Below are 27,624 nucleotides of genomic sequence, written 5' to 3'. Positions count from 1 at the left end.
TGAAATGACTTGTAAGTCTAACATTTTTTTTCTGCATTGATATAACCATTTTTAACTACCTAAAGGGTTTATTTAACTAACGAACGAATTCATTACTGTGCAAACCCTTTGATTTGTTTCTATTGATATTGATATTTCCATTAATTATATCAAATTCTTTTCTAAATTCCACAAAACACACAAACATCTAGCCCCATTGTTTGAGTAAATATTGCTGTAAAAACAGTATAAAAGTGTTACATGTAGTGGATTATCCTTCCCTGAAACCAATTTGCTACACAGTTATCTTGCCATTATCCTCTGCCCATCCTGTTAGTATCAAGTTCAGAATATGTGTAACTATTTTACTTACTGTACTAGTTAGAGATATCCACTTATAATTGTCGATGAAGGGATGACAATACTGATGCAAAATAGCATCAGAATCATGCTGATGATACAAAGACTTATGATTCGGGGTCGTAATGTTAGCCTGAGTGCAACAGTAATTTCAAAATTAAATCCTGTATGGAACTGTTTTATAGTCATTGTTAATATATTTCCATGTGCTAACCGGGCTGCAAGTGTCTTGTACACCCCAGGTTTCATGTGACTGTCAGGTCCAGCCCCAGCCACACGTCGCTGCCACCAGTGTCCGAGTTCCCTCAGCACGTGACTACTGACGTCACACGGGGTCTCGGGGTCAGACAACTGATCACAGCACAGACACAGACTAGCGATGTCGGCGGGGTCTGCTGTTCCCAGACATCGACACAGGTCCTGTAACAGAATCATGCAATCATCACACACTGTAGCACATTATTCTGGAATATATTAGCAGGCAATACTCTGAGAAAGAATGTAAAACACGACACATTGTGCCCTTTTTCGACTAATGTACTTTGTATTGTGTCATTTGTGTAGACATTGACAGCCTAGCCCACCATGACCTGTGACATTTACAGACTAGTCCATCTTGTGCTTATTTTAATCCCCTTTATATTATTTCATTTTAGAGAATAATTCATCATGTGCAACACTAATTCACTTTGTATTACAGTAATTACTTTTCATATCGCAGTCTACTTATCGCACTGTATTGCAGGTTGTTTTTTTTTAAAATACTGTCGAAGAACCTGGTGGTCCGATTACAAGAACATGCCATATATTACAAATTCCAGTCAACAACGTGTGAAGAACTTGTCCAGTTTGACTTGAAGCTTTCTGTTCACTGCTCTTAAGCATGATCGCCACAAACATCTAAGGCAGCAATAGAACAAACTTCTTTTCTCTCCTTCATGAAATAATGGTGCGCGGCCTGCCTAGTCCACACCTGTGATTCATTGCTGTAACCGCAGTAGAAGTCTTAGGTGGCAATACTGTGCGTAAATAAATGAATACTTAAAGGAAAAAAACACTGGGACCTTTAGGAATTGTTCTCCTATGGATTAAGTCGCTATAGCTCCCGAAAAATTTCAACCAATCTGGTATTTTGTTATGTTTGAAAGTAGACGTGTACCGCAGTTCAAAAGACGAGAGACTGTGTGCATGTATTTAATCTTTATATAGGGAGGCCATTGATTGTGTTGATTACAATTTCGCCAGACCCTCATGGGTGAATGTATAAAATAAAATGTCAAATGTCATAAGCTACACGTAAAGCAAGCAAAGTGGAAGATTAGGTGCATGTACAGGTAGAAGTTAAACTATTTCTTAAAACAAGTTTAAAACACCTGTTATAGATTGTTATGATCTAAGACATACTTATGTAAATTTAAATTTTTTTCAGAGGCTTTTGAGGTGCAACATGATGTGCAAATTGTTCCAGATTGACTTTACTCGAACTATATTGACCTCGTGTCTAAAATCAATCACATCATTTAAATATCAAATAAAAAAATGGTTTTGACTCTTGATGTTTTTGTGTCAGTATGTAAAGATGAAAGAATGTTATGAAACCTGAGTTAGCCGGTGTCGCCGGAGATGGCCTGTTGCACCTGACGAGCCGTGAGGTTGGGGAAAGCGATGGTCTTAGTGTGCGCAGACCAGGGGAGCGATGTCGGGAACACCAGTGAGAACAACAATGGCCTCCGCTTGTCCAGCTGTGACACGGCGTCTCTCAGTTTCTTTCTGATTTTGTTGTCTATATCCTGCTGTGACATATTCAGTGTTTGTGTATTGTCACCGAAGGTCTTCACCTCACAGATAATAAAGCCATAATCTCGGTGAATAAGAAGCACATCAAACGTTCCTTGTTTCCAGTTCCGAGGCAGAGCAGAAGGAAGGTTGGCGGCGATGGGGAGTTGGGCAACTGCAGGTGCATAAGAAGGTTCACCCAGGTATTGACCAAAAAATATCTGACTGATTCCAACTAAAACTTCTCTGTTCTCTTCAAACATTTTCTTGAAACAGTAGAGAACTCGCTGTATGGCTGCATCACCTCTGGTATCACTCTCATTTACATGAAGAGGCGTACGACTGAAGGATTCAGTAGTGGATGAAGTCATCGTTGGTTGGCTGGACTGACTGTCATGTCCAAGGGCTGACGGAAGGACCAGAACTTCCGCACTAGGGGTCACCTGTCTAGTCATGGGCACGCGGTTGAAGTAGACAGGAGGCAGGAAGTAGGCGCGTGAGTCGAGGTCAGGGAACGCGGCCTCAACCCACTGGAGCCAGAATGTCTGGGCTTGTTCTGATAATGTTAACTGTAGCAAATAAATTTAACAGAACAAATTGAAGGCGAGACTTACTACGTACAAGTCAGTTAATTTCAACTGCTAGCTTGATAAACCATTTTTTGTGCATTTTTATAGCAAACTCTTTAAGTCTGCGGGAAAAAAAATCCTACTAATTGCTAGTGATAATGTTGAGCACCTGGTATGGTCGTTGTGTAGCGCTTTTGCTTAAACTTGTATAAATCAGAATGCTCTAATGCATCCTACTGTAGTTTTGATTTACATTAATTCAGTTAGTTTTAAAGTCAAGCAAATCTGAAACAGACAAACCTTTGAATCAAACATTTGATTAATGAGCTTGACTGCTTCCTCCAACTGAGATGGAACACCGCGTATGAGGATAATTTTCATACCTGGCACAGGTGAGGGGTTAGGATCAAAGTTTATGTCAGCACCTGACTTTTTCCTCACCTCGTCAAGTGAACACGTATTTTCTGTTTAAAAAAAAAAAGATTATTGTTCTATACATGTATCTTTACATACAAATCTCACAAAAAGTTGATTTTCAAACTGTATTTTGTGAGCCGAAATGTAAGTGATTAATGAAGGTAACTGTTTGGTTTTTTTTTATTCTCGTAATATATTGAAAAGAATAATGCCGTAAACATCTTCCTTCTTCTCCCCACCTCTGTTATCATGCTACTACCACTACTAATACATCATCATCATTATTATTATTATTGTTGCTGCTGCTGTTGCTGCTGTTGCTGTTGTTGTTGATGTTGTTGTTGTTAGACCCTGTTCTCTACGAACTAGTAACAGTCAGCTTAGTTATACCGAAATAGTATCTTCTTAACTCTTCTTTTTTTGCCTTCTATTTAACTTTTATATATTATTCCTCGAGGATGGAGAGCTTTTGAGTGAACACTTCACAAGATAGAACAACAGAAGACCCTGACAATCGAATACAGCAATGGCCGCTTTATTACAGAAAGCACCGCTTTACTCAACCGATGAACAAATGTTGCAAAGAATAGTATAATTCCCAGCTAAAGAGGGATGCTAGCATCCTTAAAAATAATCAGTGAAGAAGAAAGACAGCTATGTAATTGCCAGACCAATGGGAAGAGGTGACCTGCTAAATGAAGGTGAAGATCAAACAACAAAGTCCCTAACTGTTTTGCTGCAGTGTTTGGAAACACACAAAAGGAAGCGATCTAATCATCCAACCATGCAAAATCATGACAAGAGCAATACGGAATCGCATCAGCGCCATGGCTGAAAAACTTCTAGCAGGAGAACAGGCTGACGACAGAGCAAGTAGGAGCATAGTATAGTCCTCGTAGATGCATATCCTTCACCAGAGTGACCTCCATCAAAACAGCAGACTTTAAAAAAGTTTTTGAGAGAGTCTAGTACCAAGTCCTATGGCATGTGATACAAACATTCATCATTGAATAGGGTCTGGCCCTCGTGTAGAAGAGCTTAACGAGCGCAGTGCTCCCGAAAAGCCAAATGGAAGCGTCCGTTAAGAGCGCCACCTACTGCCTGAGTTTTCGACAGAATATGGCAATGACACAGTATAGTTACCTCCCTCGTAGAACACCAGGGACCCCATACTCGATGCATTCAACGACATAGGCAGGTCGGTTAGGCCATACAACCCTGCTCGACCATCTGTCAAAGACAGTTATTCAAGGTACTTTATACAATCACCCGAGACAGGCGTGAGTTGGGGGCCTTGTCAGCTGCATTTTTCAAGAATGCAAGTTGTCGGTCGTAGTCGCCTGTGTGTACAAGTGTGTACTGGTGTGTACATATGTGTACTGGTGTGTACAGGTGCGTACAGGTGTGTGCAGATGTGTACTTCTAGATATAAACTCAAGTCCGTGTGGATGAGTGAGAACTCACGGGAGCTCGGCTCCCCGTTTTCGAGTTACATTGGTTTAAGGAAATGGAATTTCATACAACTATTCAGGCAGTCACACCAAGTAATGCGAAAAACGCAGGGCAGATTGATGCAAATATACAGAAGCACTTTATTAAATATTTATTTGATTTTAATTTGATGAAATTTCTGACATTTAACTCAAACAGGTCGGAATAAGAAGGCGCGCGCCATTTTAATAATTACATTAAAATAAACACCCACTACACACATTTTGTAATATGTAGTTAATAGATTTGTTTTTTTTTTTTTTGCTTCTAAAATGCATTCGACGAAATTAAGCAAAAAAATCAAAACGAAGTTGGTGCTTCAGCCGTGATACGTATGGTATACACTTCCGCGATACACATCTATGGCTGTAGATATTTCTCAGAGAAAAACACAACTTGAAAACACAACTCACCTGTATTTTTAAGTAGTGCAGCCTGCTCATCGGTCACGGCATGTAGGTAAACTTTGACCCGGCCACCACCTCCACAACTTCCTCCTCTACCACCTCCTTTCATGCTCTTTTCCTGTAATATTTTTATGCGGTACCATCAGAGACTGAACTCTATATACACAGCAAGTTTGATGAAAATGCACATGGGATGATGATATTCAAGCATTTTAAAAATTGTTAATAACGATACGTATCTTAAAATAAGAAGTAGAAAAGAGTAGATCATTGTAGAAAATGTTAAAACGAGAATGAGTGAGAATGTAGAAAAGTAAAGAAAGCAAATCAAGATTGATGATCTCTTGAAGATTAACATCAATGATTGGTAGAGCTGAAACAGTTATACTCCACTTCACACCAGGCACCTAGCAAACACTGTTTTCTTATCTCTATTCTAATCAACACGTCCACACACACACACACGCATGAGCAATGTCTGCCAGAAAAGATTCGACGTTTTGTGGCCGCTGTGTTTATATTGTTTGTACATTTTTCATTAAAGAAGCCTCGCCAGAAACGAAACAGTCATGGAAAAACAAAACTGAATATCTTGCTAGAATCATTGATGACTAACTACAATATTAACGATGACATTGCCGACGACACTACTTCTTAAGCTCAGCTGTTAAAATTTGTCAAAAATATTTGTTTTACCGCTAATGCAAGTGGTGACCTCTGTGACCTATCCTTGCCTCACCTCTCTCCTAACAGATATTAGAGACCTGCATGAGTTGACTACACTCCTCCTTGTCTCACCTGTTGTGGTGCCGACGGTGGGGGACCAGACATGGCTGACAGTGGTGTCCCCTCAGCGACTGTCGTCTGCGGTCTTTGTCAGGACAGGACATACACAGGCTGTTATGTCTTCTGTGCTCGACGATGGTAGACAACTGAGATACCAAACATAAGCAGCACTAGTTATAGCTAGATGTTTATTGTTCACATTGTAATTGTCACGTGTAAAAGGACGTCACGTGGTTAAATGTAATAATACTTGTATACGACTTCTATACAACACAATTGAATATATGTTTACACTACCTGTATACGTACACCTATAAAACACAAGTTAATATGTTTGTACAGCGCAGGATCCAAGAATTTCTTCGGACAGAATGAATAAATAAGCTAAGATTTGGTCCTCCTGCCTGCGTTCTCTTCTAATTTGGAACCATGCTGATAATGTAACATTCACTTCTTTCAACACCTCTGTTTGCTTTTGAATCGATTCACGGCTCTTGTCCTTTCTTATCTCGCTGTCATCCGTCAGTTGTACGAACATAAACAACTTTATCACATGACCGCATCACCTTTACTAGTATGTAAAGTCCACCAACCTTCCTTCCACAGTAGAAATAAACTCAACATTCAGCGATTGCGGTATAAAGGGTTAGACATGGTCAGACGTTCAGAAGACACTGACTGTGAAGTCTGCTCCCTTAGAGACAACATAAACTTTCACCGTCGTCAACATGTCACGTGACGCCATACACAGAGCTTATCGTGACTTATCTTGACTTCCTTCTGTGATCAACAACCAGTAAGGGAAGCTTCCCGCATTCTGTCAACACCTGAACATGTGCTAGCGGGAGAATTTGTATTATTAAATTCAGGTAAAAGCTATGCCATGCCAGTATGCAAAAGCAATAGGCATCTGAAATCTTTTGTGCCATCTACAGTCCAGCTACTCAATCACAGATGAACTACCAGCGGTGTGTGTGTGTGTGTGAGGTGTAGGTGTGCCTGGGAATGTCTTGCCCATATCTCTCACTGCTCTTGTTAATGTTAACATCTCTGTTCCACTGCATCGTAATTGTAATTTTTTTATATAATAAAACACAGCAAACCTCCCACTTAAATTGCCCATTGGGACAAATAAAGTTGGTTATTGTATTGTGTCATTGTAGCTACAACCTCTACAACTACGACAGTTGTGGAACCAGTTCTTTCCTGAGATTCAGTGCAAACAATTGGATGTTTCGTGTCAAGAGGAATTATTTAGTAAGACCTGAAATTAATCAAAATTAGATATGCGGTGATATGCACTGTCTCCTTGACATTCTCAGTCAGTAGTCAGCTTTATAGGGAGACTCGTTAGAAGTGTTACTAGTGTAGTCACAATGTCAGTGTCTAGCAGCGCTCACACACGGTGCTGTACTTACCACACAGCTACAGTGGCTGGGGACTGATGCTCCCTGAGTCTACAAATATATATTAGCCACCAATATCAAAGAAAAGACGACGCCTCTAGGGACAGATATTGAACTTTAGCGCCGCCTTCTAGGGACGGGCCATCACACCCTCGTTTGTGTGACCCTTAGAGCCACTTAGTGTTTAAATAGAAAGAAGTTTGTAAAAATCATGTTTAATGTTTGTTGTACCACTTATACTTGATAAAGTTTGTTTTTCTCTCGCCTCCCCAGCCACCATTTTACAAGCTGTCCTGCACATAAACTGCGCCTGTGCATGTTGATAGGGGGTTGAATTTCACCTTTAAACATTCAACTTTGTGTATCAGGGACCACACTGAAGTAGCTTATTCTCGACACGCTTTACCAGGCAGGATTAAAGGTTGCTGTCAAAAGAAGGCTTGTAAGCACGTAAACAATGTGCGAGATGTTTGTCTGTTTTTCTTTGTTGGAGAAAGAAATCATTATATAGAAAGTGAGAAAAGGTGAAGGTTCCTAGATTCTTTTCTGTCGGGTAGCGAAAGTAATGGGTCACCTCAACCCAACCTTGTCTGTCCGCCGCCTCTACCTGCCCTGACAAAGCCGGCAGACGTCTGTATACCCCGTCAATGATATTCGGGGATATTTGTAGGCACAGGCCGAGGTAAGCAGCTGAAAAAACCGTTAGGCGATAATGCTCTAGCAAGCAGTTTAAAGCAGTTTAAAGCAGAGGGTCAAGTGATACTCCATTAAGCAATGACTTCCTTTTGATTACGTGACGAACAGCACCAACATTTCACGTTAGGTAGCAGGTGCAATACCAGTCCTGCAGTCACCTGCATAAATAAAGTTATTTTTAGACTATTCTCACACGGAACCGAACTTGGCGGAGTTTGCGATCTTTACGTGTGGAGAACAAGTTGCCTTGAAGCAAGGATCGGACAGGACTTGGGCTATGTCTTGCAAGTAAGCAGAAAGAAGACGGCTGCACACTCAAGACAAGGTTTATAATTGCTTAGTTTTACAACTAAATATCATTATTTTAATAACAGTTTTTACAAATAAATATCAACATATACACTAAAAATAATAACACGCCAAATGTCAACATTGAGGATTGGACAGGCATGTCTCTTCTTTTGCCTAAGGTGGGATTGGCTGTGGCAGGAAGAGAAGGTCATCCTTAGAAGGTTTAGAAACCCATGATACTCTTAGCAGCTTCTGTTAGCAGTAACACATCCATGTATGACTTGCATATCAAGTAATATGGTAAGGACATCTATGGAAGATTGCCTATTTTATATAATGTTTAGTTTGTAGATAAAATGACAACATTGCTACTACATAACTTTGTTCCTCTGTACCATTACACTTCAGTTGAAACAGGCCACACATTTCTTTTTTATGTTACTATCGGCAATAGAAGGAAAGAGAGACAAAGAAAATACTCCACTAAAACAAGACGACAAAAGCGAATTGGATAAGCAAGAAAATCTGGATGCGATTAGAAGAGGTTTGCAATTAACAGATGTTTGCGTTGAATTTGTTGAATTCTCAAGTTGACAGGTGTGTTATTGTCCATCATCTTCAGGTGGCTCGTGGTCAGGGAAGACAACCACAAGTTGTGACGTACAGCGTGACATGAGATAAAAAGGAACAAATCTCCGATAGTACTCAGGACTGACTGTCTCCTCTAGACACACGACGACTTTTCTCTCCAGACCACGAACACGATCTCCTCGCGCCACCCACACCACGTCACTGCGGGCCGTGGCCACGTCATCGATGTCGTCATCCTTCATCACCCGCACTGGGATACCCGCTTCTTGCAGTCCTCTCACCATACCCGAGCTGTCACTACCATCATCCCAGTGCAACACCAGCACGTCTCTCCACTGTAGACAGGGTGCTGTTGTGCCGCCGCTGGTGGGGTAGACTGTTGTAGATGTTGTAGTGCCACTCTCTGTGAACATTTACAATTAGTTTATTCTATGAGTTACCTGTCACATACACAGTGACAGATAGGTAAACATAAAAATGACGTCACAACGTGATGAGGTAATCTATCTATCTATTCCTCTTCGTGCATCAGGTTGCACATAAGGCCTCAACCAGAGTCCGCCACCGATGTCGATCGGCTGAAACCCGCTCTAGGTGACCCCATGTCCAGCCCTTTCCCTTCATCTCCCTTTCCACTGTTCTTCTCCAAGTTTCCTGTGGGCGGCCTCGTTTTCTTCGGCCGTCTGGAGTCCATCGTAGGGCGACTCTGGAGAGGTCTGCTGTCTGCTGGCGGAGCACATGTCCAATCCATCGCCAACGCCTTCGTTGAACCTGCGTGGTGATGGACTCGGTTTCAGTTCTTCGGTGGAGTTCTTCGTTGGTGATGGTGTTTGGCCAAAAGATGTTAAGTATGCGCCTGAGGCATCTGTTTTGGAAGACGTCAAGTTTGTTACTGATGGTTTTGGTCATCTTCCATGATTCGGATCCGTAAAGGAGGGTGCTGATCACATTTGACTTGAAGATTCTTAGCTTGATCTTCTGGCTGATGTTTTTTGCCTTCCATGTGTTCCTGAGTGAGGCGAAGGCCTGGCTGGCTTTCGCCAGTCGGGTTCGAATCTCCACCTCCGCATCCCCGGTGTTTGACATTTTGGACCCAAGATAGGTGAAACTGTCAACTTCCTCAATCTCTTCTCCATTTAGTTTGATGCTGTCTTGGACTCTGGCGTTCACTCTCATACTTTTCGTTTTCTTTGTGCTGACCTTCAAGCCAAGGTTTCCAGCTGTTTCTGAGAAGGCCTTTGTTTTTTCCTGCATGTCTTGGTGGCGGTGTGACAGCAGGGCAATGTCATCAGCAAAGTCCAAGTCTTCCAGCGCTGTTGTTGCTGTCATAGTCATGGTCCATCTGATCCCTCTCCTCTCACTGTCGGTGGAAGTCTTCATGATCCAGTCCATGGCCAGGATGAAGAGGAATGGCGACAGAATGCAGCCCTGCTTCACCCCGGTACTGACGTTGAATGGGTCTGTGAGCTCCGTGTCACAGACAACCTGGGATTTGAAATCGCTGTACAGCATTGCAATGACCTGAACAACTTTTGCAGGGACTCCGTAATGCCTCAGGATCTTCCATAAGGACTCGCGGTGGATGCTGTCAAAAGCCTTCTCCAGGTCGATGAAATTGATGTACAGTGGTGTGTTCCATTCGTTGCTCTGCTCCAGAATCTGTCGCAGAATGAAGATGTGTTCGGAGCAGGATCGCCCAGGGTGAAATCCTGCTTGCTGTGGTCGGAGGTCTTTCTCAAGAGTTGCCGTCAGTCTTGACAAAACAATCTTGCTGAAGACCTTGCTGGTGAGGGAAAGAAGTGTTATGCCCCTCCAATTATTGCAGTCTCCAAGATCTCCTTTCTTGGGTAACTTGAAGATGAGCCCTGTCTTCCACGCAACAGGGACCTGCCTGATTCCCAAATTTGCCTGAAGATTTCAGTCAGCTTGGGAGCTGTCACATTTATATCTGCTTTCAACATCTCTGCTGTTATTCCATCTGCCCCTGGTGCTTTGCCGCTCTTCATTGTCTTGACTGCTGCTGTCACTTCTTCCAGGCTTGGTGGGTCTGTGCAGATGTCAAGGTCTATAGCTACTGGCTGGATGTCTGCAAGCTGAGGGGGATCTGGTCTGTTCAGAACCGACTCAAAATGTTCCCTCCAGCGCTGTAGTTTTCCTGCCTCTCCCTCGATGACATTACCGTTCACGTCTTTCACTGGCACATCACTGTTCTTAAACCCGTTGTTTAGCTGTTTGTTTATCTTGTACACTGTCTTCAGGTCATTTTCACTTGCTGCATTTTCTGCTTCATCTGCCAGTTTCTCTATATGGTCTCTTTTGTCGGTTGTTGCCATCCTCTTTACCTCTTTGTTTAGTTTTGTATATCTTTGTCTGAGTTGTTCTTTCAGGCGTTCTGATCTGGTGCTGTTGATTCTTTGTTTGACTGACTTTCTCTCTTCTATCTTCTTCCATGTCTCTTCTCTGATCCACTGTTCTTTCTTTTTCCGCTGGAAGCCCAGTATTTTCTCTCCTGATTCCTGTAAGACTCGATTGAAGTCGTCTAAGGTCATCTCTTGTTGGTCTCCTAGTGCCTGGAACCTGTTCTTTACTTCCATAGCAAAGGCCCTTTCGGTGGCTGGATTTTTTTAGTTTGCCGGAGTCCACTCTCTGCTGACGTGCCTGTTTTCCTCGTGATCGACGCAGCTTCAGAGAAACTGTGGCTATCACAAGAGTGTGGTCAATGGCAATGTCTGCTCCTCTGTAGGCTCTAACATCTTGAAGTGAGCTCCTCCATTTTCGGTTGATGATGACATGGTCTATCTGGTTCTTTGTGATCCCATCTGGTGATGTCCATGTTGCCTTGTGGATGTCTTTGTGTGGGAAGAGTGTGCCTCCAATCAGTAGGTTGTTTTCTTCACAAAAGTCTGCCAGTCTCTCTCCGTTGTCATTGATGGTTCCGATTCCATGTTTGCCCATGACATGCTCCCTGCAGGTGTTATCACTTCCCACCTTGGCATTGAGATCGCCGATGATGAGCAACATGTCGTGGGCTGGAACGCTTTCTGAGGCTGCCTGGAGCTGATCGTAAAAAGCATCCTTGTCTTCTGCCTCAGAGTCATTTGTTGGTGCATAGCAAGCTAGCACTGTCAGCTTGGTGTACTTTGAATGGAATCTTGCTCTCAAAAGCCTGGGTCCATAAGGCTTCCATTCCAGCAGTGCCTTTTCCGTTTTCTTGTTAAGGAGTAGAGCTACTCCTTCAGAGTGCTGAGCGTCTGATCTTCCTGAGAACAAGATGGTATGTCCTCACGCTAGTCTACTCTTTCCCGTGCCGGTCCATCTGACCTCACTGACTCCCAGGATGTCCAAGTTGTAGTTGTCAAACTCCTTGACTAATTGGAGCATCCTGCCAGTCTGGTACAAGGTCTGGACGTTCCAGCACCCCACCCTCAACTTTTGCCTCGGCTTCAGTAAATCAACTGTCGGGGCGCCAGCTCCCTTTCGGGTTTGGCTGTCGTCCGTCATTAGTCCAGTCTCCTGGTGTGCTTCATTACCTTCGCCATCTGTGACGAGTTCTCTGGTTTTAGTTTCTGTAACATGATTTTTTTTTACATGGTGGGGTTGTTAGCCCTACCACAACCTATTTTCCCTCTAGGTGAGGTGTCCACCTTAGTCGCCTCTTACGACATGCCTGGCTGGATGGCAGGGACCCTATTCTTACAATGCTTGCTAGGCAAGCATACCCCGGGGTCCCACAGGGGCGTGATGAGGTAAGCTGACAGAAAAACGGGACTGCCATACTCTCTTATCTAAGTACAAGACTGTTTCTCACCTGTCTGTTATTTGTCACACAGGTAAGTGTTCAGCGTAAATAATATTACACTAAACAATACCCACACCTACCTGTGACACCAAGACGGAGACTGTGTAGGAAGCTGGCCACCTCACTACCGCACGTCACACAGTCCCCTGACCAGTGACCTGAGTGACCCTGACCTCGGTGATACAGTCGTCTGACTGGCGGGCCGTCTGTGTGGTCGGACATACTACGCTCACTGTATGGCCGGACAGGAATGACTGAAGTGAACATTACATCCTGCTCAACTTCTCTGACAACGACTGGTGGAGAGCGTAGGGGTCTTGTTAAATGTTCCACTTGCCACCCGGCTGGTTGGTATCCATAGAAACAACTTGCCACCCACAGGTGAAGACGAGGAACACGTGACAACAGTTTCACACAGAAAGGGTTGAGGTGGTTTTTCATGAAACTAGGTCTGTAACAGACAATACGCTACACGTGTTACACTGTGTTCTGTCACAAGAATGTGTTTTATACATTCATGTATCGTGCGTGACATTGTTATTACATGACGTCACGCTAATGACGTGTTATTACACAGTTTGTGTAACTGCCTATGTAAAAATAATTAAAGTTTGCCCCCGTGAAAAAAAGCTTTATTAGGCTTCATGATGATTAAGTATTTATGCTAATAAATTAATTGATAAAGCAGCTAGTAGTGATTATGAGATTAAAAGTGAGTGACATCTACCTGTGTCTCACATCCCTAGTAGCATTGTAAGAAGGCCTTAGAATATGGTCCCTTTGTCCCGAGTATCCGGGGACCATATGGCAAATCGGTATGGTTCGCCTCGGAGAAAGAGCAGTTTTCTGAAGGGGCCCATATTGGTTTTTACCAGATAGAAACCAGGTAGTTCTCCGATAGATCCCAGTTGAATTATTGAGGATATTATTGGTATTTTTAGGTTTTGAGAATATTCTGATTTACATTGTTTTAAATCATGATATGTTAAAAATTCCAAATAAAAATACCAAAAATATCAAATACATCAAAATAACCCTGTAATAATGAATGTTTTGAAATGATTATGTAAGAAGCAGCAGAAAAGGACATAAAAATGCAAATTGTTACAAAAATTAAAAAAAAACATGATTTGCCGTTTGCTGACTTTTATTGAAATAGAAATGTCAGTGAAAATAAGGATAAAAAGCGAGGTAATTAAAAAAATAATTTAAAATATACAAAAATGTAAAATGCATTGTCTCATTGATACTCATTTAAATGCATAAAAAATGTTTCCTCTTGACATGTTAATGCAACATTTGTTATTTGATTATGAGTTGTAAAAGAAGCAAAAACATGTATCCATTGACAAAACCATTAAAATTAAACTGCAGTTTCCTTAACACTAATTACATTTTCCCAAAGAAAAGGTTCAAAGATCCATGACAATATATGAAACAATGAGTATGAACTGAATTGCTTTCAAAAAGGAGTGATTTAAGCTTCAACATACATTTATTAAAATAAATAAAATCCATGAAATTAAATATAAAGAGTTCCAGGTTTGATTGCAGCGTTTGGTATTAACTACAACCTTTAAAAAAATGGAAATTTTAAAATTGTACTTTTATAACTAAGAAAAGGGAACCATCAAACACATGTTTGAAACATAATTATGTTGAAGAATTTTAGAAGGTATTAGAAAAGAATTGTAAACGGTCACGGACCAGCCCATGCCTCCTGTTTTTTTCGTGGTGTGTTTAGCCCTTTGGTGGCTCAGTGAATAAACGTGTATGTCAAGTGTATGTTGAATGTATGAAAATATTAGACGGGAATAGGTTAAAAACGTGAAAAGGTGTTTAGTGAACACTGTTCACCGGTAGGTTTGGCCAGACAGAGCTGTAGAAAGTTACTCAGGCCCAAGATACAGAGAAAGAAAGAAATGCTGAGTCACGAGTGCACATCTCCCGAGTGAGATTGGAGTAAAGTAGAGGGTAGTTGTCCATCGAGGTTGGATACTGCGCGGTACTGACCCGTTTATGGAGTAACCTCGCCTAGACGAGCTTTTAAGAGTATGGACGGAAAGATTTGGAGCTCTACTGGAGAGAAGGATCACCTCTCAGTACCATTCCGGGATCAACGTAAAGTTCATGACCTACACTTTCGTAATCGCAATTTATTTGAGGAAATTCTGACAGCTCCGAATTCTTTGCATCGCTAACGGCTAAAGAATTATCAAATTGCAAGCTTTCAGAACTGCTGAGCCTAATTTTCTTCTTCTATCTGGAAAACTTTTGCATTTATTGCGTTAATGTGTACTCTAATCTTTCTTCTCTTATCATGATATTCTGCATTGACTTTGGACATTTCTGAAATTAAGACCTCAATAACTATGCTAATTTAGAGTATATAAATTATATGTATTGTTATCGAAAAGTCGAATACATGTATCAGTATTGGATGTGACTTCCGAAGAAGGTTTCCTGTTGTGAAAAGTGCAGAAACACAAATTTGAAAATGGCGGCTTTGCGTGCCTCGCATGATTCCAATCGCAAAGTAGTACGATTGGGTAAAAGTCGTTGCCATTATTAGGGGTTATGGCCCTTGGTTTGGTGTCATTGTGATGCCCATGCGTCAGAAGACTCTATCAATATGGGTAACCTTTATGGGACCCTTGGACTTTCGGCTTTCGATGCTGCTAGAGATTATGTCAAACGTTGTGCAACTCACCTGAACTCACTTCCTACTTCATCAACGATGACGTACAACGGCCCTCCGCTCGCCGCTTCTGACAAGTCCTTAACTGCCTTGTCCACGTCACTATCGTAATCAATACGATACTGAATAAGGTGAGGCTGACCGGGTGACACACCTGCTGACTGTTGTGTCTTTACTGTCTGCAGCAACAGGTGATACAGCATGCTGCACGCTGCACGACTTCCCCTCCACGTACTGACAACGTAGACGTGGTGACCACACCGCAGCCACTGTATGGCCATCAGCAGCAGCACCACAGTTTTACCTGTACCGGGCGGTCCGGTGACAAAGAGTGTGGGAGGCGCCGTGTGTAGCAGGTGAAGTTGCTCCGGGAAGAGTGTGATTACAGCAGTATAGCACTCTCCTGTCCACCACACGGCCTGACCCAGGGTCTTGACACTCACACGTGGAGGACACGTGCATGGCACAGTCACTGTAGTCGCCGGGCCACAAAACCTGCAACAAATAATTTAAAGTCAGTTTAAACGAATTCAGAAAAAAACTTGCGCTAACGAATTTAGGAGATGCTTATTCTTTACCTTAAATGAATTGTTGCATGCGGTAATATCGCTATTTCTCTTCCTTATCTAATTTCTGTTTAGTTTTTAATATTGTAATATGCTATATCAACACATAAACAAACACATTAGAGATAATGAAAATGACTTTGTAAGTCATAACATTTTTTTCTGCATTGATATAACCATTTTTAACTACCTAAAGGGTTTATTTAACTAACGAACGAATTCTTTACTGTGCAAACCCTTTGATTTGTTTCTATTGATATTGATATTTCTATTAATTATATCCAATTCTTTTCTAAATTCCACGAAACACACAAAAATCTAGCCCCATTGTTTGAGTAAATATTGCTGTAAAAACAGTATAAAAGTGTTACATGTAGTGGATTATCCTTTCCTGAAACCACTTTACTACACAGAGGGGGCGCTACTCTGTGGCTTGACCCCGGCTCACAATCATTCTCTACGTTTTTTGACGTGTTTGAATTCTACGGGAATTTCGCTTACTCAAGCTTGTGCATGAATGGTTATAAGTGTTACTTCAATACGTCTGACTGTGAGGAGCACCGTATTGCTGCGTGTGAGTGTCCCTGTACGGGAGAAATTCTTTTTACCAATACCGCGTGCATTTTGTGACCGTTGGTTAGATCTATAGATAGTCAGAAACGGACTGAAACGGACTACAGGTGCGACCAATCGGGACTATCTGGCTGATAACACTCCCTTCAGTGACTGAGTATCGTCCCTACCAAGTAGATCTATTACAATCCCAATACCTAGTTGAATCGGCGATAGATCTGCCATGATCGTGCTATGAGCAGTGTAGTCTATGCGTGTGTGTGTGCCTGTACGGCAGACTTTCACACTTCGATGGGTTAGAGTGGCGCTGTAGTCATGTAGTCATGCTGATCTACAGTCGAAACTTTCTGCTATCGCTGAGGCAGAAGGCCACACAGGCCCCTGTTGTGAATTTCAGTGACATTCCGACACAGGGCGGGCAAAGAAAAAAGAAACTGAGAGGATCTAGAGGAGGAGTCAGACACAGACTGAAGAGGAGAGGGTGCCGACATCCACTGCCAGCCATCACCCTGTCGAATGTGCGCTCTCTCCACAACAAACAGGATGAGCTCTCTGCGCTCATTAAATTCGATGGAGACTACCGACGTTGTGACCTCTTCTGTTTCACTGAAACATGGCTAACAGAGGAGGAGACATTCGGACTTGAAGGATACACAACGATTCGATTTGACAGGAATGCACAAGCGACAAACAAGCATGTAGTGGGAGGCTTGTGTATGCTTGCAAATGAGAAATGGGCCACGAACTACACAGTACGAGAACAGACTAGTACCCCCCATTATGAGATACTGACAGTGTCCTTCAGGCCGCATTATTTACCTCGTGAATTCGGCCAAATCACTGTGGTCCTCGTCTATGTGCCCGGCCCAGACTTCAACCTTGCAGCTGAGCACATTGCAGACACATATAATCGAGCGACAAAAGATCAGTTGATCAGCCTGTGTTTTTGCTCGGTGACTTCAACCGCTGTGATGTCAGTAACTGCTCCCTGTCTCCATCAATACGTCACGTGTCCCAACCCGCCTCGACAGAACTCTAGACAGGTGTTTCGGTAATGTGCCGGCGCTTATGTTTCCAAGTGCCGGCGCCGCTGGGCAGATGGACCACAACATTGTTCATCTGCTACCCACATACAGACAGCTCCTTAAACGTGAAAAGCCGACAACACTATGTATTAGACCTGGACAAATGAAGCAACTGAGCTGCTCAGAGACTGCCTAGAGGTCACTGACTGGGATCTGTTCTTCACTACCTGTGGAGACGACCTGGACTGTCTGGCAGACACAATCACCTCTTACATCACCTTCTGTGAAGAGTCTGTCATCCCTACCAAGCAGATCTGCAGCTATCCAAATAACAAACCATGGCTAGGTAAAGGACTGAAGCACTGTCTCAATGAAAAGAAGATAGCTTTTATTCAGGGAGACAAACAGAAAGTGAAAGAAAAGGAGAAGGAGTTCAGGGCAAAGGCAAGAACGGCTAGGGTGGAATACAGAAAGAAGGTAGAAAAGCAATTAATTGAGGGCAACGCAAGAGATGCTTGGAAGGCCTGGACACCATGATGGGTAGAGAACGCAAGACACAAAGAGTAAAGTGTGATGACCCAGTGTCATTTGTTAATGAGCTGAACACTTTCTACGCGCGGTTTGATGTGAGAGACTTCAGCAATGAAGCAGAAAATATCTGTTCTTCACTGTCGGCAGCCACTGTCCACCATCTGTGAGGGAGATGTTGTCAGAATTCTCTCTCATGTGAACCCACGTAAAGCCCTGGACCTGACCACGTGAGAGGCAAAATACTCAAAGAGTGTGCTAGTCAGCTGAGTGGTGTTTTTACCAGACTTTTTCAGCTCTCCCTTGACTCTCATAGTGTCCCCCGCGTGTGGAGAACATCCACAATAATACCAGTGCAAAGAAGCTCATGCCTACCAACTTGAAAGACTTTCGACCTGTGGCTCTCACGTCTGTTGTGGCCAAATGTTTGGAGAGAGTTGTGGAAGATTGTTAATCCCCACCATGGCTGATCGCCTGAGATCCTTTGCAGTTTGCCTACAAGCCACGCAGGGGGGTGTCTGATGCAACTCTCACGCTTTTAAATACTATCCTACAACACTTGGACACTTTCACCTATGTTCGGTCCTGTTCATGGACTTTTCCAGCGCCCTTCAACACGGTCCAGCCACACCTTCTTGTACAGCGCCTACTAGACCTGGATGTCAACACTGCCTATTCTATGGATCAGATCATTCCTGAAGGACCGACCACAGAGGGTGGGTTTCAGAGTTCCACCGACAGGTACTTAGGGTCCAGCAGCTCGTCTGACGGAGTTTATTTGTCAGTGGATGGAATGATTCTGTCAGATGAGCAGATCCTCAACACGTACCCCTCAGGGATGTGTGCTTTCCCCATCCTGTTCTCTGTATATACAAATCGGGATAGTATTAACAGTGCTATTCTCAAACTTGTTAAATATGCAGATGAACATGGCCCTTGTGGCTGCCTGAAAAGACGAGCAGCCTGTCACAGTACCTGCCTGTGTGGGGAGCTGAGGAGTGGTTTGACCGCAGCTTTTCTGGATCGGAAACGTTGACAAAACGGAGGAGATGGCCTTTGGAAGAGCCTACGAAGAAGAGATGGCACAACCCTCTCTCTCCCACCACTCCAAATCAAGGGACAGCAGGTGCAGAGGCTGCTGTGTTTAGTACCTTGTACAGATCGACGGGAGGCCTCATTTAGTGATCACGTGAACCAAGTGTTACAAAAAGGCCCAGCAGAGGCTGTACCTTCTGAGGAGACTCGCAGCTTCGACGTCAGCTCTGGGGTGCTGGAGAACTGTGTAAGTCTCTTGTTGAGAGCATCCTCTCATTCACATCGCTGCTGGTATGGTCATCTACTAGTCAAAGACACAAGGCAAGGCTGGCCAGAATCATCCACCAGGCAAATAAAATTATTGGTCAAGCACAGCTGCCACTTTCTGACTTTGTACCTTCATGCAGTCAGAAGTGATGCACATAACATCATTTCGGACTGAAACACCCCTTCCACACTAGCTTCCAGCTGTTGCCCTCAGGCAGGCGCTATAAGGTACCACGCATAAGGAAAGCTGCCTACCAGAGTCCTTCGTGCCAGCAGCCATCACCATCCTAAAAAAAGGCACAAGGACTCAGGAGGAATCAACAGAGACTGAAGAAGAGTGAGTGCTGACATCTATTGTCAGCCATCACCTCGTGTGTCATTCTGTCAATGACATTTTCTGGACGCAGCCGCGGTAAAGTTGAAAGAAAAATGAACAATAGCAAAATAAACAACTGATCAATGCGTACGTGTCATCTACGGTGTCACGATCACCGCAACTAAAAAATATATCCATGGCATTCATATTGCCATGGCATAGCGTCGCACGAACTGTTTCATCCTACACTTTGTGCGAGTTTGTTGCCTGTCTCGCGGTAAGTCGCTGCGATCTGCGCGTTCGGACACGATAGGACTCATTTCTGGTACTGTCATCTGACACCACAGACACTGTTACTTCTGGCACCACAGCATTGTCACAAGAGTCTGTGGTGATGGTTTGGAAGAGTAGCATACCACCCTGGCGTTTCCTCTTCACTGTCGTCATCCTGAAGGTATGGCGCCTCCCGCAGTTGAATGTCCTTTATCTTGGAGTATACCAATGATCGTCTAGGTACACAAGAAGGACTGAAATTAAACAGTTCGGCATGGTGGTCTGCATTAACCTCTGGAAAGTGGCTGGTGTGGACGTCAGACCCATTGGCATCCTGGAACGGGCGTGTTGCCAGCGGCCCTAGCCAGTCCTTTTGTTGACAATTCTTCTCAAGATGAGCTTCATGCACGGCTGCTGTACTGCCTGCGCCACATCTTCGTAGAGTCCATTATCCGATCAAGGACGTTCTTCCCTAGTAAAGCGACACGCGCTCTGCGCTCACTTGTGACCACATCGACCAGAGTCCTTGACCACCAGGATAGGAACGTCCTCAGACGCTGGCCGTAAACATGTCCACCACCGCCACTCCTGAGTTTGTTTTAGCTGTAAGTCTGTATGTGCCTCGTGCCCACTCGTCAGTGACCGTCGTTACACCTCACTGCCGGTGTCGAGCAACGCCATCACCCAACTGCCATAAATGACAACCTCCGCCGTCGGACACTTTCCAGTCAGGCCAGCTACACTTTATTTCCCTGTCATCCTGTTACGGACGACGGGGCAGTCACTTTCCTGACGGTCGGGCTGCAGTCCTCCGAGATGTGTCAATCGCCGCCACTTCGACGCTCTGCGCCGCTTCTACCTCGCCTGCTTAAATTCTGGAGCTTCGCGGCGTATTCGTCGACCACCTCATCACGTTGCTGTGGCACTGATGTGACATCTTTCCGTTCGCCGTACGCCCTCCACTAGGACCCCAAGATCTTTCTCGGCGTATCTCTTGCGTCATGCGGAAGCATCAACACTCGACGTCTGGAGGTCCCTCCAGCGAGCTCAAGATGTAACCCGAGCGCATTCTGACACATCGGGTTTATGGCGAGAGCTAACTCGACCTCTTTCATCTCGTCGACACTCGTTGGTCCACCGCAAACTACTGAAAGCGGACTAACTAGTATGCTCTCGTAGAGCCTCTGCCCACCCACGGATAGCATCATGGTCCTTCTATGTACTAATCTTCTGTCGTGGGTTCTGCCCGTGATGAACAAATGTTTCTTTTTGTTCAGCAGTGCTTTTAGGCTTGTCCCAAGGTTTGTTGTTAGGATAAACATACACTGCCTTGAATGGACTGGTGCAATCAACACTATTTTACTCCTCACTTTTACTCCTAACTGTTTGTTAAATGTCTGTATGGGTATGTGAGCAAAGACAAATTTCTGTCCTCCTGGGCAGACAATAAAGTCTGTTTTGATTTTGATTTGATTTTGATTTTATCTTGCCATTATCCTCTGCCCATCCTGTTAGTATCAAGTTCAGAATATGTGTAACTATTTTACTTACTGTACTAGTTAGAGATATCCATTTATAATTGTCGATGAAGGGATGACAATACTGATGCAAAATAGCATCAGAATCATGCTGATGATACAAAGACCTATGATTCGGGGTTGTAATGTTAGCCTGAGTGCAACAGTAATTTCAAAATTAAATCCTGTATGGAACTGTTTTATAGTCATTGTTAATATATTTCCATGTGCTAACCTAGCTACCAGTGTCTTGTACACCTCAGGTGTCATGTGACTGTCAGGTCCAGGCCCAGCCACACGTCGCTGCCACCAGTGTCCGAGTTCCCTCAGCACGTGATTACTGACGTCACACGGGGTCTTGGGGTCAGACAACTGGTCACAGCACAGACACAGACCTGCGATGTCGGCGGGGTCTGTTGTTCCTAGACATCGACACAGGTCCTGTAACAGAATCATGCAATCATCACACACTGTAACACATTATTCTGGAATATTTTAACACGAGATACTCTGAGAAAGAATGTAAAACACGACACATTGTGCCCTTTATCCACTAATGTACTTTGTATTGTGTCATTTGTGTAGGCATTGACAGCCTAGCCCAACATGACCTGTGACATTTACAGACTAGTCCATCTTGTGCTTGTTTAATCCCCTTTATATTATTTCATTTTAGAGAATAATTCATCATGTGCAACACTAATTCACTTTGTATTACAGTAATTACTTTCCATATCGCAGTCTACTTATCACACTGTATTGCAGGTTTTTTTTTTAAAATACTGTCAAAGAACCTGGTGGTCCGATTACAAGAACATGCCATATATTACAAATTCTAGTCAACAACGTGTGAAGAACTTGTCCAGTTTGACTTGAAGCTTTCTGTTCACTGCTCTTAAACATGATCGCCACAAACATCTAAGGCAGCAATAGAACAAACTTCTTTTCTCTCCTTCATGAAATAATGGTGCGCGGCCTGCCTAGTCCACACCTGTGATTCATTGCTGTAACCACAGTAGAAGTCTTAGGTGGCAATACTGTGCGTAAATAAATGAATACTTAAAGGAAAAAAACACTGGAACCTTTAGGAATTGTTCTCCTATGGATTAAGTCGCTATAGCTCTCGAAAAATTTCAACCAATCTGGTATTTTGTTATGTTTGAAAGTAGACGTGTACCGCAGTTCAAAAGCCGAGAGACTGTGTGCATGTATTTAATCTTTATATAGGGAAGCCATTGATTGTGTTGATTACAATTTCGCCAGACCCTCATGAGTGAATGTATAAAATAAAATGTCAAATGTCATAAGCTACACGTAAAGCAAGCAAAGTGGAAGATTAGGTGCATGTACAGGTAGAAGTTAAACTATTTCTTAAAACAAGTTTAAAACACCTGTTATAGAATTGTTATGATCTAAGACATACTTATCTAAATTTTAAATTTTTTCAGAGGCTTTGAAGGTGCAACATGATGTGCAATTGTTCCCAGATTGACTTACTCGAACTATATTGACCTCTGTCTAAAATCATCACATCATTTAAATATCAAATAAAAAATGGTTTTGACTCTTTGATGTTTATGTGTCAGTATGTAAAGATGACAGAATGTTATGAAACCTGAGTTAGCCGGGTGTCGCCGGAGATGGCCTGTTGCACCTGACGAGCCGTGAGGTTGGGGAAAGCGATGGTCTTAGTGATGCGCAGACCGGGAGCGATGTCGGACACCAGGTGAGACAACATGGCCTCCGCCTTGTCCAGCTGTGACACGGCGTCTCTCAGTTTCTTTCTGATTTTGTTGTCTATATCCTGCTGTGACATACTCAGTGCCTGTATGTTGTCACCAAACGCCTTCACCTCACAAACGACAAGACCGTAATGTCGGTGAATAAGCAGCACATCAAAGTCTCCTTGTTTCCAATTCCGTGGCAGAGATGGAGGAAGGTTGGAGGGACGGGGTAGATGTGCAGCAGCAGCAGCGTAACAAGGTTCACCCAGGTACTGTCCGAACTGAAGCTGACTTAGTCCAACCAACACTTCTCCCTTCTGTTCTGTCATATTTTGCAGACAGAAGAGTAACCGCTGCATGGCTGCGTCATCTCTGACGTCACTGTCCAGCACACAAGGAGGCTGAGGGAGACAGGTCTGTCCAGCAGTAGATGGAGTCGCCACTGGTTGGCTGGACTGACCGGCCTGTCCAGGTGCTGACCTAACGACCAGAACATCCTGAGCAGCAGCTGACTGTCTAGTCATCGGCACGCGGTTGAAGTAGACAGGAGGCAGGAAGTAGGCGCGTGAGTCGAGATCAGGGAAGGCGGCCTCAACCCACTGGAGCCAGAACAACTGTCTTCGTGCTGTGTTTGCCTGTGTCAAACATTTTTGAAAATGTATTTATGCATTTTTACATGTATTCTTTATTTATTGATCAACCACAAAGATAAACCGTAAGACTGTATTCCGATGACATGCCATTATTTTCTTATTACGTTTACAATACGGTAAAAATTATTCGCGAAAAATTTGTGCAGTCCTTACTTAAGAACACATCTTCTCCACTTACACATTCACAGATTACAAAGTGGGACTAAACTAACGTGACAGTGTGTAGATTACAGTGGATATAATGGAAAGTCTTCTATTATAGCAACGAAAATCTCAGTCGCAAATTTATGCTTAATACATTAGCACACACGAATACCTTGAAGCATTCATGGAGCTTTTATAATTAGGGGTATCAAAATCACTAAGTTTATTTAACTTATTATACCTCGATTTTGTTACATTTTACTCACTGGAAACGTTTGTGTTTGTTTGTTTGTCCTGTTAGAGACTAGCGTGTAGTCAGGAGTAGCCACCATTCGGTCTGTAACCGCGGGGACAGTCACAAATGGAACTCTAGGATTTTTATTCGTAACAATACATTCACATTTTAGCCGAACTAATTTGTTTTTACATTACTTCCCTTCATTTCCACTTTTTTTTATTCTACCCTGGTCTGCCTTCGCTTATTAAGTAGGTAGTTATTGTATTGAATGGGATAATTACAAGTCTGTAAAACAATGATCAATAATTAAAGCCATTGTAATCGGTGTGTTAGTCGAGACATACTCGCCATGTTAGCGCACACGAATATTTCTACAGACGGGCTCTACACAAATCAGTGGACTTTGGTCGAAAGATGATTACCGTCTTTAAAGGATTTTATTGTTTATTACAGATACAAAGCTTAATCAAGCATATCTCGTGTCAAACAAATATAAGTGAGTTCATCACATCCTGTTCTTCTTTGACGGTAAATCCATGTTAGGTAGATGTTTGGTTTTTTGGTGTATTATTATTATTATTAGTATTATTAGTATTCAATGTTAGTGTCAACTGCTCAGTTTTTATCGCTGCTTCACTCACCTTATCGTCAGTCTTCTGATCGACGAGACTTGCTGCCGCCTCGATCTCAGATGGGTTGCCACGAACGATGACAATCATCGCATCTGAGACAGGTGAGGCGTGATAGTCGATGTCTACATCAGCGTCGGTCACTTCTTGAATTTTTCCTGTGTGTATCCTTTTATTTTAGTCGATTTTTTATGAATAAAATACATACAATTTTCTTTATTTTTTTTTATGTTCCTTTCCATTTTCTCCTTTTTTGTATTTCTTGTGAATTCTACTTAAGATTCAAATAATAAAAAAGCAGAAGGAAATCATGAGTTAGCCGAAAAGAAAGAAAAAAAAGAACGAACAGATATGTAAAGAATAAATAAAATACAGACAGAAGAAAAAGAGAAACAACTAAAGAGAAAGGTTGCAATCCTAATTTGTGTCCCAGTAAAATATTTTAAGTTTGTGTATTACCACGCTAGCTAATAAACTACCACTAACAAGACTGAAGTACCATGATGTTTATTCTACCTGTATCAATGAGATTTGTATCCTACTTGTATCAGCGAGACATGTACCTGTATCAAGGTGAGCAGCCCGTTGCTCAGTGAGACTCACATAAGTGTCAGAAACTTTTGGTGGTGCCCGGCCATCAGTGTCGGTTGAACTCGGAGTCTGATTCATGCTTGTGCTTCAACACACCTATTATGAGAATAAATTTGAAATTATTTGATATTATAAACAACCTTGAGTCTGTTCTACGATCTGATATCTGTAATGGCGATGAATTAGGATTACATAAACTAAAGCTTTCTGTCATGTCAGGAAGAAAAGCGTTGCTCTCATACAATAAATCATAACCCGAAAGATCGACACAAACCATACACACATTCTAACAGCTGTTGCCAAGGAATGTTGTTACTGTCTTTACTTGTTTGACACGTGATGATCAGGCTACTTATCGATGGGACTGACTGTACATCTCTTATATCTACATCTCCCAGTCGTTAGTAGATAAAGCGATGTCAGGGGGACGCAATCCACCATCCGACGCTGAAATACTTATGTCAGTATGTTACAGAGGTGAGAGAGAGAGAGAGACAGAGAGACAGAGAGACAGAGAGACAGAGAGAGACAGAGACAGGGAGACTGTATCAGGTGAGACATTAAATTACTATGTGACCATCGGCTCGGCTAGGACTGGGTAGTCAGGGACAGAAATCCAAGCATGCCCGTATCAAACAGCTACTTGTGAAAATTTCAGACACAACAAGAGAAACACATCTCTCTCCCTTCATTCAAGTCGGGAGGGACGAGGTCCGTGGGCGCAAGACGAAGGACATCCTGAGTGCATTGGCCAAGTAATGTTTCTTCCCGTCTTTTGTTACTATCATCTTTCCATTTTATTTCTCTAAGGTGATAAAGGCGCAGATGACAAATTCAAACGTTTTGGAAATTCTTCAGGCCAAAGTGGTAGAAAATTTATTTACTTAAACATGTTAGACTGCTATGTTATGTTAAACTAAATACGGTCTAGAAAGGCAAAAGAAGACAAAAACAACATTAAATTACAATGTTCTAGATCCTTCTTACGATAAAGAGCCTTAAAGAAAGAGACAAAGAGCATCCTCAAACAGCTCCCAAGTACAGAAAGGTGAACAGCGATTTTAGTTAGAAGATGAAGGCAACGAAGGAAACTTGAATCAAAGGGAAATAACACATTATAGGTGTGGGTAACACCACATGAGGTCGTCAGTGCCATACGGTGATATAAAAAAAGCTTTTAGATCACTATCGCGAGGTCAGCCATCAAAGGCAGATGTAAACTGTAGCAGATACAACCTCCTGTCCAGAATAAAACACCTAAGTCCTCACTCCCACAGACCGTTGTACACACACTGTATTCAGATGACAATTGTCTACACCTTCACTCTGTGGGACTCTGCGTGTTGTGTTTCTACGAGACCTCTTGTAGGTCTTTAAAGATGAGATATCTTATCGGTGTTACTTCAATGATTTCCAATGATTTCTCGTGTCCAGGGCTCCTGTCACTAACAGACTGCGGCATAACAAACGGAATCCAGTAGACCACTTGTAAGCAGGACTCCTAAAAGATGTCATTCAATACCACTGGTCACGTGTAGAGACCTTTCATTGAACGTAAACATTATAACAGTGCAAAAAGTTTCATTATGCAGGTTAGTTATTAGTTCTTAGCTAATCAAAAACTCCTATGTAGTTAGATAAACACGCTCTTTGTACATTCTTGTTTTCTCTCTTTAAAGTCTTTATTTTATAGTTGAGTAGTATTTCAGTTATCTTTCCTTAGATCGAGGGCATGAAATAAAAAGGTTCAAACGATCTACGAAGAAAAGTGTTTAGGTGATACACTGCTCTTGTCCATCCTCATGTCACTGTCCTCAGTCATCTGTCACCTGTACACACTACTCACTGCTCCTGTTTGACTCCTGCCTTACTACAAATATTTACTACACACGCCGAGATACTCTAGTTCTTGACTTTCCAAACATTGTATGTACAGAAGTGATTCAACTCAATGGTACCATTTTATCTGAGATGGAAATGACAGTCAGTGTATACAGTGCCCACAAACGAATAATAAATATTACTATTTGCAGCAATGCTAGCAACAATTAGTATTGCATTCTACATAGTTACACTTAGGGAAAGATCTTCAGAATTATTGACATAAGGACAGTTATATCTCTGGTGACGACATCCGTGCAGTCAAGCGTGGCCAGTAAGACCGCGACTTCACAAATAAACAATTTCATCAAACGAATGCCTCACCTTGACCAGTATGAACAGTTCACCAACTTTCTTTTCACAGTACAACAAGTCAACATTCAGCGATCGTGGCTTAT

The 27,624-nt window shown here is 42.7% G+C and overlaps 2 protein-coding genes across 2 annotated transcripts; both read right to left on the bottom strand.

The window, feature by feature from the left end:
• Positions 1–274: 274 nt before the first annotated feature.
• Positions 275–27,624, bottom strand: LOC112574730. Its single transcript, XM_025255957.1, has 6 exons — positions 27,551–27,624; positions 25,318–25,441; positions 24,767–24,912; positions 22,982–23,725; positions 714–759; positions 275–309 (listed from the first exon to the last, which is right to left on the bottom strand). The coding sequence occupies exons 2-6, from the start codon at positions 25,421–25,423 to the stop codon at positions 275–277; spliced, it is 1,077 nt and encodes a 358-aa protein (XP_025111742.1). The 5' UTR covers positions 25,424–25,441; positions 27,551–27,624.
• Positions 2,035–15,519, bottom strand: LOC112574826. Its single transcript, XM_025256144.1, has 6 exons — positions 15,279–15,519; positions 12,649–13,019; positions 5,798–9,172; positions 5,006–5,117; positions 2,985–3,148; positions 2,035–2,684 (listed from the first exon to the last, which is right to left on the bottom strand). Exons 1-3 carry the CDS (start codon positions 15,467–15,469, stop codon positions 8,781–8,783), a joined length of 954 nt encoding a protein of 317 aa, XP_025111929.1. The 5' UTR covers positions 15,470–15,519; the 3' UTR covers positions 2,035–2,684; positions 2,985–3,148; positions 5,006–5,117; positions 5,798–8,780.

This window comes from Pomacea canaliculata, linkage group LG11, assembly GCF_003073045.1.
Source record: "Pomacea canaliculata isolate SZHN2017 linkage group LG11, ASM307304v1, whole genome shotgun sequence".
In the NCBI taxonomy this organism is placed as follows: domain Eukaryota; kingdom Metazoa; phylum Mollusca; class Gastropoda; order Architaenioglossa; family Ampullariidae; genus Pomacea; species Pomacea canaliculata.
This window is presented reverse-complemented; position numbering and strand designations above follow the sequence as displayed.